Source organism: Quercus robur, chromosome 4, assembly GCF_932294415.1.
Source record: "Quercus robur chromosome 4, dhQueRobu3.1, whole genome shotgun sequence".
NCBI classification, from domain to species: domain Eukaryota; kingdom Viridiplantae; phylum Streptophyta; class Magnoliopsida; order Fagales; family Fagaceae; genus Quercus; species Quercus robur.
Genome location: NC_065537.1, coordinates 54,742,787 through 54,753,363, shown reverse-complemented (window position 1 = coordinate 54,753,363; position 10,577 = coordinate 54,742,787). Strand labels below are relative to the sequence as shown.

The following is a 10,577-nucleotide window of genomic DNA, read 5'->3' as shown; positions in this document are numbered from 1 at the left end:
TTGAAAAGTCTAGAAAAAGTGTGAATTACTAAAAGAAGTCTCCAGTCTTTTTTCTTTTTCTTTTTTTTGCTAAAAATGTTTTTTTTTTTTTTTTTAAGGAAAGAAAAAAACTTAAAGTAATGGGTATTGAAAAGTGGTCTCACGTGGGAAATTTTATTATTAAAATATGTGTAATGTAAAAATATTTAGTCTATTTAGAAAATATATATCAAGCCTTTTATCAAGCTATACACGAGCTTAAGCTTGGCTTGTGTTGTATCAAGCCCGATTGTTCACGAGCTTGTTCACGAACAAAATTTTTTGCTCAGGCTTGGCTTGTTTGATAAGCAAGCCGAAAACTAAGGCTCAACTTGGCTTATTTATAAACAAACAAACATGAATGAGCTTTTTATCAAGCTGAGCTCGAGTTGTTCACAATCGGCTTGGTTCATTTACAGCCCTACTTGTCATCACTAAAACCCACATCCCACCGGTACCATCATCAATGAACAACCAAAAAGAAATCGCCATGTTTCCACATTCCACTAGGTCATCTCCTTCATATAAACCTTTTTTCTAGCTTGATCCATTATTCCCAAAACTTCACCCAATCCACTTGCCAAGAAGGAAAAAAAAAAAAAAAAAAAAATCAATTTTTGCATCAAGCTCAAATTTATTCATGTCTAGCACATTTCAAAGCTTTGATCATAATAAAAAGGAATGAAAAATGTCAAAGCATGTCAACCAAATGTTAGAGATTCTAAAGGACATGTCCAAAAACATATCAAGGATGGAAGCAAGGATGAAAGGTTTGTGGGTTCAAATGATAGAAATCTTAGATAAACAATCCAATGTAATTTTGGAAATCAAATAACAATCAAAAGTGCAAGGATCCCATGAATTTTTTGGAGAACTCACAGTGATGTACTCCAAGCATCACCAATGATAAATATGATTAGAGAGTACTATGTTGGAGGATGCACTTGTTATACAAATTGCATTTGAAGATTAAAGGATCAGTGACATAGAAAAGATAAATCAGAGGGATTTTCTTGTGATTTCAATCAAGTCTACCCCAATCTCACACATTGAGTTTATCATTTTCAATGAGTTCAAGGATGTTGGAAGCAATGCGAAGAATTGGCAATCCAATGTAATTTTGAAAATAAAAAAACAATCAAAAGTACAAGGATCCCATGAAATTTTGGAGAATCAAAGTGATGTACTCCAAGCATCACCAAATATTTCCCCATACAAGAACAAGTGTCACTAGCCTGAGGGATTGAGATAGTCACAAATCCCATTGTCGACAATAGTTCTTAAGAGAAAGGAGCATAAGATTGAGAATTCGCTTTGAACAGTGACTTTCACAATAAAATTAAATTCCATGTAGTATGTGATGAATTGTAATTGCATTCAAAATTAAATCCTATGTAGTAGGTAATGAATGGTAATTGCATTCATGATGTTATTCTCCACTTTCAAAACTTGAGTTTGAATTCTAATAGCGGCATAATTAGGTTTTTTTTTTTAGGGGTATTTGTAAAGAATGAACTTCTAATTTGATACATTGGAAAGGTGTTTGCTAAATTGATTAGTTTGGTGTTGAATTAATCATTAAAACAAATACACTTTGAACTAGTTAAAAGTTTCTGTAGAATAAATTTTTTGTAATTAGTTTCTAAAACCTAAAATATAAAGATTACAACCAGTTATAACTATAGTTCAAACTAATATTTTTGATAATCTAGTTCAAAATTAATATACAGGTTAAATTGCAAATTACACTTCTAACGTTTTAGGATGTTTGGATTTTACACCCTGAATTTCAAAATTTAATTTACCCCTTGAAGTTTGTGGGTACTTTAGATTTTATATTCTAATGTTTTAGAATTTGAATCTTATCCCTTAAGTTTGAGATGTTTGGATTTTATATTCCAAATTTTGAAACTTTAAAGTATAAAATTCAAACACTTTCAAATTTTAGGAAGTAAAATCCAAACAACTCTAAAATTTAAGGAGGCTAAAATTCAAATTCTGAAACGTTAGAGTTTAAAATTCAACACTTCAAATTTTAGGAGTATAATTTGCAATTTATCCTAATTTATACATTCAATATGTTAACTAGGATTTGTTGGATCCAGGTTCATTTAGGGTGTCAAATCCAAAACCCAAAAGAAGAATATAAAAAAGAAAAAGAAAATTGGCTTAGTGGTAAAATAATACTGACCTCATTAGTAAAAAAATTATAGTAAATTAACACTAGTTTTAAATTAAGGTGGAATGGAACAATATGAATTCACCTGAAAGAGTTGCAGGTAATTAGAATATTCGTGAGTGTGATAAGGAAGAAAGAGTATGATACCAGCACACTAAATTGGTGGCTACTCTTTGTTGTTTTTTGAGTTAGGTTGTTGTTTTAAATTGGTTAGTTAGATGAAGACATGAAGTATCATATTTCTTATTCTTTCTTGAGTAAACGAAGTTCCTTCTGCCACCCCAAAAAAATTAAAAAATGTAAAAGAAAAAAAAGAAAACGTATTTGATCGTTAACTATGAAAAAGTACCTTAATCCAACGGTTGGCATGGACTGCTATCTGGGTCCACTACTAGAGTATAAGGCATTTCGTGGGAATTGAAAATCACATATTCCCTCTCTAATCCTGTTTATTTATTCCCCTAATCCTGTTTTACCAAAAAAAAAGATCCCATTTGAAAAATATACCAATTATAACACAAGAATAGCTTCATTGTACTCAAAAAATATAAATTTTTTTTTTTTGAAAATTTTGAAATCATCTTAACCATTCAATTGTTGACAACAAAAAAGGGTACCCTTTAAAATCAATGGTGTGCAATAAAGAGTAGCTGGACCCATCCTACAAATTCTAGAGCATTTCGAAGGAGTTCAAAAATCACATATGCCCTAATTTGGTTTGCTCTTTCTCTACTTTTCCAAAGTCACATCAATGGTACCAGCTATACTATTTATGTTTTCAATCTCTCTATGCTATGCTATAGCCATGGGGTGTGTGATTCTTAGTAGATTCCTTAGAATCATCCTTTTTCTCTCACATCTCTTTATCCCCCATTTGGTGTACAATTCTACCGTCACAAGCATTCCCTCACCACACGCATTATAATGGCAATTCTCAATTATGGGAGCCACTTAACACAATGTACGGCCCCACTAGAAACCATCATTAAGCTCACCTTCGTGTAAAACTAGAACAAACCCATGTCCCCCGTGTCCCTTATTAATCAACCATAAATATAATATCAAAAAAAAAAAAAAAAAAAATCAACCATAAATATATATAGTAATAGTACCTATTATAAATAAAAAAGTGTTTTTATTGTTTTTTTTAATAATTTTTCTAAGCCTTGGTCTTAAGTATGACCATATAGTAAATCGAATATGCTCAAAGAATTCTCTTACTTCAACGACTCGTTTATGCCTTTTCTAACCGCCACTTCATCACGCCAAGCATATGCCCTCTAATATTCTAGTAATCTTTTGCTAATAAAACCCCCTCTTCACCCTATTTCTTCACCCATTCATTACACTCTCTTTTTTTTTACAAACCCCAAAATTTCAATCTTTATTGGGTCTCCCTACTCTCTACTTTTTTTTTTTTTTTTGGTGTGGTGGTGTTGTTGCTTTTGAAAAAAAAAAAAAAAAAAAACGCTTTTATGTTTTTTGTGATTATAGAAGTGTTGCACCGATGAAGTTTGGGAAAAGATTGAAGCAACAAATTCAAGAAACGTTGCCGGGTTGGAGGGACAAGTTTTTGTCGTACAAGGAATTGAAGAAGCTTGTCCGGTCGATTTCTTCGGCTCCGACATTGTTGAACGGTTCCTTCGAATATGGGAGGGCTGAGGAAGAGTTTGTGTACTTGTTAAACAATGAGATCGAGAAGTTCAATGCTTTCTTCATGGAACAAGAAGAGGATTTTGTTATCCGAAATAAGGTATTGTTTTTTTCTTTACTTCTTCTACTCCAAACACTGAAACAAAAGTGATAAAAAAAAACTAGTTCATTTATAAATGGGTATTAGTGTAACCAAACATGTTGTCAGCATTATTTTTTACTTTTTTTTTTTTCAAACTATATAGTTTACTTCTTTCACATTTTTATGTTTGTATGTATTTAATTTGTTATTTTTCTTGAAAAAATAGTTTGGGGTGAGTTGACTGAGTTTACTCATCACTAAAGCGGAGGTGACTCAGTTGCAGGGGGTGAGGGGGAGGAATGTAAGAGTCACGGGCCAAGAGTTGAAAAGTTTGGTGTACCCAAAAAATGTGGATCCCACTTTGGGGGTCCATTTTCTTATGTGATTGGAAGATTGGAAACGATACCCATGTGGGGGTGTAGCGTGCGTATTAGGAAAAGATATCCCATGTATTTTCCTCACTAATCACATCACTTATATATGTCTAATAGAATTTATGCATTTAGGGAACAAATTCGTGATTAGGGAATTATTTTTTGTTGAAGATAATAAGGAATTCAAGATTTTTCTTTTCTTTTTTTGGAAAATAATTTGCGGGTTCTAAATTTCTAATGATTTGGACGAAAAGTTAATGATTTGAACAATGCTTTACAAATGCTACAAAATACAAATACATGATGAAATTTAGTGTGATTATTGATTTAGTGTTTCAAATCACTTATTGTTTGATTATTTCTTACTTTCTTTCTACAATAAATATAAGATTATGGAAGTTTTTGATTTTGAAACATGATCCTCTTTATGATCTTAGAATGTTTAGGAAAATATTAAAAACGATAGAGATTTAACAAGAAAAAAGAAACATGCGTGCATACTTGAAACTATTCAAGAATAAATTCATAATTCGGGAATTATATAATGTAAAAGATAACAAGGTATTTAGAATTATTCGAAAATATGATGTTGAAACTTCGAGAGATCGTAACAATTAAGATGTTCCATGAGTTTTCTACAAAAGATAAAAATCAATTATTACTTGAGTGTGACAACTAAACCAAACAAAAAGAATAAAAGCTTCTTTTTAAAAAGAACATGTCGTGAGTTGTGACTAACTATGCTTTTTTTTCCCTTTTGTTTTGGTTAGAATAAGAGCTTGTGACTAAGCTAACTTTTTTGCATTAAAAAAAAGGCTTTCATGTTCATTTCTAATACTAATGGATTAGATCATTTTCAAAGTCGTGGCATCCAAACTCATCAACGTCCTAGTTCCTACATTAGACTCTTTTGTTTAATAGAGACTAGAACGTAGCTTTTGAAGTGTTTTAAGCACAATTAGCCTATAGAAATGAACGGAATCATTGAAGCACGACAATTCTTAAGCCATGGCGGTAGGTTCTGTGCAAATGGGTCCAAAATCTCTGGATTTCAATTGTGTCGATTTTATTGGATGTCCCGAAGTAACCAATTTCAGATGATCTAACAGTCCCTTTCTGTTTTGTTGGTTGGTTGGTTGGTTTTTTTTTTTTTTTTTTTTTTTTTTTTTTTTTTTCATTTATTTATTTTTAATATTAAGAATAATCTAAACAAGAAAGATAATGTTGTGACCATTATCATTTGTTTAGAATTGACATCAAAATCAGTAATTTATAATGTGTGGAAATTGATAACTTGCATTGGAACTCGTCGTAAATTTGTGCCCAAAAAGAGGGTTTGTCTATAATTTTAAAAAGAATTGGTTGTTGGGAAAAGACAAAAATGTTCTGATTCTAATATGCTACAATTAGTGCATTTTACACAGTTTAGAATATTTGAACGAGGTCCTATATTTTATGTAGGCAAAGATAAGAGAGTTCGTGCTTTATATAGCTTGGCCTTTTTATGTATTTTAATTGAGAAAAAAATTCATGATTTTGAACTTTATTTACTATTTGTGTAAAATTATTACCATTTGAGTAATAGATGATCTTTAATCGGTTGATTATCTATAAATTAAATTAAAACACAACCTAAATCTCTAAACTTTTTTTTTTTTTCCTTCCTTGATTTGTCACTAACTTTCTTTAGAGGTAAGTGATTTCTTACTAACTATGTTTAAATTCATTTAACTAACTTTATCACAGTATAGAATAATCTTTCAATACTTTGATGGTTTATTGGTATTATCAATTACATAATCAAAGTTAAAATACTCTTCCATAAAAAAAAAAAGGGTCAAAATGCTCATTTTTTTGGTGGATTTAAAATTATATTGAATGGTGTGCCAAAAAAAGAAGAAGATTATATTGGATGGACTTCTTCCTTTCTTTGAACATATAAGAAAGAGGAAATTTATGGTTCCCAAGTTGGGCCTTATTTCATGTTTCTTGGAAGCCCACAAAGTTGAATTTTAGTTCCCTATAAATCACAACAATTATTCCGGCTTGGGCCCCTTCAAAATTCAATTCACCTATAAAGATTATGACAAAGTCTTAAAATACTGCACAATAAACAAATCCTTGGATGCCGTGTATACTAAAGTATCATAATCTATACCAAACTTTCTTGACTTAAAGCTCATGAAGAAACAAAATTGCAAGCTGGTTCTTGAGTTGGGTTATGTTTGGAGACAACGGACAATGACTTTTAACAATGCTAAAATGAATTCCATACACGGGACTAACAAAGTTTTAACATGTTTGATTTTAAATGAGTCGTGAAATTCTTTTCAACTCTATGATGGAAATAAGTATTCAACTATGGCTGCGAACTTTTTTTAGTGGAACTTTGATATACATGTCTGCAGGCATAGATAGATGGCATGAAGAAAAAAAATCAAATCAACTTACCACTTTTTGACTCTTATGATCCCCAAATTGACCATTTCTTTGTACTCTTGGGTTGAATTTCTGTCTGTTTGTCAAGGAAAATATGCTCTTGGAACCTGCGAAGTATATATTACTAGTAGGATGCTAAGTTTTAAGTGTTACTTTATTGTAATTTGTAATCCTCACACAAGTTAAGTGAAAAAAGAGCCATGAATTTGATAAATGTATTTGAAAATTCAGGAGTTACAACAGAGGATCCAGAGGGTGATTGATAAATGGGGACCTAAGGGGAATCACCCTTCGGAGGCAGATTATAAAGAGGAAATGGCAAAAATCAGAAAAGACATAGTTGATTTTCATGGTGAAATGGTGCTCTTAGTAAACTACAGCAATGTCAATTACACAGGTACCAAATCAGGCTAAGCTAACTCCTTTGAGAGACCAAGGCACAATTTTTTTGTGGCAATAAAAATTTTGTTTTGATGAGAAATTAAATTCACTACTAATCCTAGAATACTAAAAGGTTTGAGTTTTGTAGGGTTGGCCAAGATCTTAAAGAAGTATGACAAGCGAACGGGAGGCCTATTGCGCTTGCCATTCATTCAGAAGGTATTGCAGCAGCCCTTCTTTACAACCGATCTTATATCAAAACTTGTGAAGCAATGTGAAAGCACCATAGATGCAGTATTCCCAGTTGAAGATGAAGAGAAAACTAGAGAAGCAAGGGAAGCAATAATAGTTGCAGGAGAAGGAATTTTTAGGAATACTGTTGCAGCCCTTCAGAGCATGCAAGAGATTAGAAGAGGAAGCTCAACTTATGGTCACTTTTCACTGCCTCCACTGAACTTGCCTGATTCTGAACTCATTCAGTCAGTACAACTCAATTCTCCTATACCCACTGTGTAATATAGATGAAATGTATTAAACAATAACAATTCTATAACACGGTAGTTGGTTAATAACTTCATACTCCCTATGCTTTAGGGGATACATGCTGTAATAAAATTTTAGTATATTTACTCCTGGAGAGTTAAAGGTAGTTTTTGGGAATCAAATTTAGAAATCGTTTGAATAGAATTATTATATATTTCACCATATATTGAATGTGATTTTACTAGATCAGATTTGTTAAAGATATTAAGGTCCAATCTTAGTCAAAGTCCAAGTCTATCAAGGTATTTTTTTTTTTTTTTTTTTTTTTTTTTGGGGGGGGTGGGGGGTGGGGGTGGCGGTGAGATTGGGGAGTGTTAGGTTCTAAATATTTAGGAATAAACGGGCAAACCGAGTACTAAAACATATCTAGTTTAAGATTTTTAAGTCTTAGAATAGTGTTAGACATTGCTCATGTTGGTTTAAGTCAAGATTCAAGAATAGTCAAGCTGTAGAAAGAAGAATTTAGAATCTACAAGGCTCAACCAATCAAACGTCGAATTCTGCAGAATTTAAATTAGGCCCATAGCCTACGAAATGTTTAAGGTTTGTGTTCAACACTATTAGGTATAAAAGGAAAATCCTAAATTATGTTTTAGAAGTTCTTGGAAGTCTTGTGAGTTACTCCTATGAGATTTGCGAGGTTCTGTAACCTTCTAATTCAACAAGCATCTACCACAAAGAAGATCCATATACAAGAACTAGTGGAGATAAGTTTTTGCATACAAGATCAACAACTCCTGATGATCTAAAGTTTTGAGTGAGATTTCAGAGTCACAAACGTAGGTGTTTGTGTGCGACAAATTCAGATAGAAGAGTTCGTGAATTTGGAGTTACGTGTGGTCACGTGAGTAAGTCCTACAAGAGGTAATTTTAGATTTAGGGAAAAATCTATTGTAAAACTTCCATTTTATATTGAATTTTTTGCCTTTAGGATAGTTTAGGTTAAATTCTTTCCAGGTTTTTTACTTTGAAACTGGATGGTTTCATTGGTTTTCTTAGGTCATTATATCGCTTGTCTTTTTTACTTTTCCACATTAAGTGATATGATTTTTTGTGTTTAACCTAGATTTGAATAATAAACTGAAGTATCAACTTGGTTAATTAATTAAGTTAAACAATCTGAGTGTACAAAGGTTTAAATAATCCAACAAGTGGTATTAGAACCAAGGTCATGGGTTCGAGTCATAGAAATATCAATGTGAGAGAGGGATTGTTAGGGATCACAATTCGACTCCCTACAACTACTCTTAAAAAGGCTCGTGAGGCATGATGTCGAATTCCATAAAAATATAAGTTTGTCTTCCTCATTACTAATTGATTTTGAGATGGAATGACATATATCTCACAATTTGACCGAGAGGCATGATGTGGATGTAGGCTTTTAAGGTTAAACTATGTTAATTCCCAATATTTTATCTTTTTATTTTTCTTTCTATCTTTACCTTCTTTTATTTTCTTCTTTATATTTTCTCCATGTACTTTATCATGATATGATAGCTGTCTTCTCTTCTTTAACATGGTATCCGAATTATGATTTATATTTTCTAACAGAGTCAATCTTTAGTAGCCTCCACTAATCCATATTTCTAATTGTTAGGCAGGCATCCTGATTTATCGCCTATCATGAATAGTATCTAAGTTATCTACTTTTCCTGTCTTTGCTAGCCATAATTAGATTAGATTTATCCTCTGTCGTGGATAACATCTTCAGAAGTTGATATCAGATATGATATTTTCTGATAAAACAATTTTTGATGATTTCAACTACCATTCCATAGGCAACGTGCATATTTCTCTTGTATTGGGTTTTGGGCTTTTCTTCTAAACAAGTGCCCTCTATTTTCCAAGCTAAGTATCATGGACCTTGCTGATCTAGAGTCTCTTTTATTGACTTTCTTTTTGTTCATGCATCTTTATAATCTCTAGAGTTACTTAGATCATGTCTCAAATCATTTACTAGGCCTTCTTTATGGTCATTCATCGCTGTCATCTTCAGTCATAGTTTTTTCAAACCACGCCTTTAAGAAGTATTCTGCACATTTAGTTTGGTTCGATCCATCTTGTGCACTCCACCTTCAATCTAGATTGTCATATGCTCTTCATTTAATTTGGTCTTACTTGTCCACACATCTAATCATGATTTCCTTCAAGGACTCACCTTCTTTCCAAAGTCAAGATGTCTTGAAACTTCTAAATTTAGTTTGAGGGGAGATGTTAAAATTATCAAGGCTCAATAGGCCTAAGTCTGTTGTCTATATGACGAGTAAAAATGGAGTCTCTGTATTTAATTTTGCTAAAACTTCTGTTATCTCACGATACTAGCTACATATTATGTCATGTCACTAGCAAATCAATTTATGTCTTCTTAAATTTTTGGCTATTCCATCCCCCAGTTTACCAATCCAATTTTTACAATCTTTCTCTTACTTTTTTTATTAACTATTCTTTTCTCCCTCCGTTTCACACTGTACCGTTTCTCTTGCTCCAACCATTTCTCTTCCATCATAGTTAGTTTGCTGTTACACTTAGTCCAACTTTTTTTCTCATATTTTGACTCTTTTTCTCCCCTATATTTTCAAACCTTATTGTGACTTTAACCCTTTCTCTTCCATCTTTTTCATATTAATTTATTCTTACTCCTTGAACTATTCTCTCTCTCTCCTTCCATGCTATGCTTACAAAAAAAAAAGGTGATTAATCTCTCTATTTTTTTTTTTTTTTTGGTTGGGTAGATTTTTTTATTGTTTCTGTCATGTATGTGATGGATTTTTTATTCTTTCTTTCAACTCTATTTCGGTTCAATGCATTTTAACGTTTTTGGCAAATCAATCTTAGCTTATGTTTGTGTGTGTGCATATGTGTATGTTGATTCACCATCATAGGCCCTCTGGCTCTTATAATTTTCGTT

At 32.0% G+C, this 10,577-nt stretch overlaps 1 protein-coding gene across 1 annotated transcript; it reads left to right on the top strand.

Moving 5' to 3' along the window:
* The first annotated feature begins 3,546 nt into the window (after nucleotides 1–3,546).
* On the top strand, nucleotides 3,547–7,813 carry LOC126723006 (SPX domain-containing protein 3). The gene is made up of 3 exons (XM_050426182.1): nucleotides 3,547–3,950; nucleotides 6,977–7,142; nucleotides 7,275–7,813. Exons 1-3 carry the CDS (start codon nucleotides 3,705–3,707, stop codon nucleotides 7,640–7,642), a joined length of 780 nt encoding a protein of 259 aa, XP_050282139.1. The 5' UTR covers nucleotides 3,547–3,704; the 3' UTR covers nucleotides 7,643–7,813.
* Nucleotides 7,814–10,577: the final 2,764 nt, after the last annotated feature.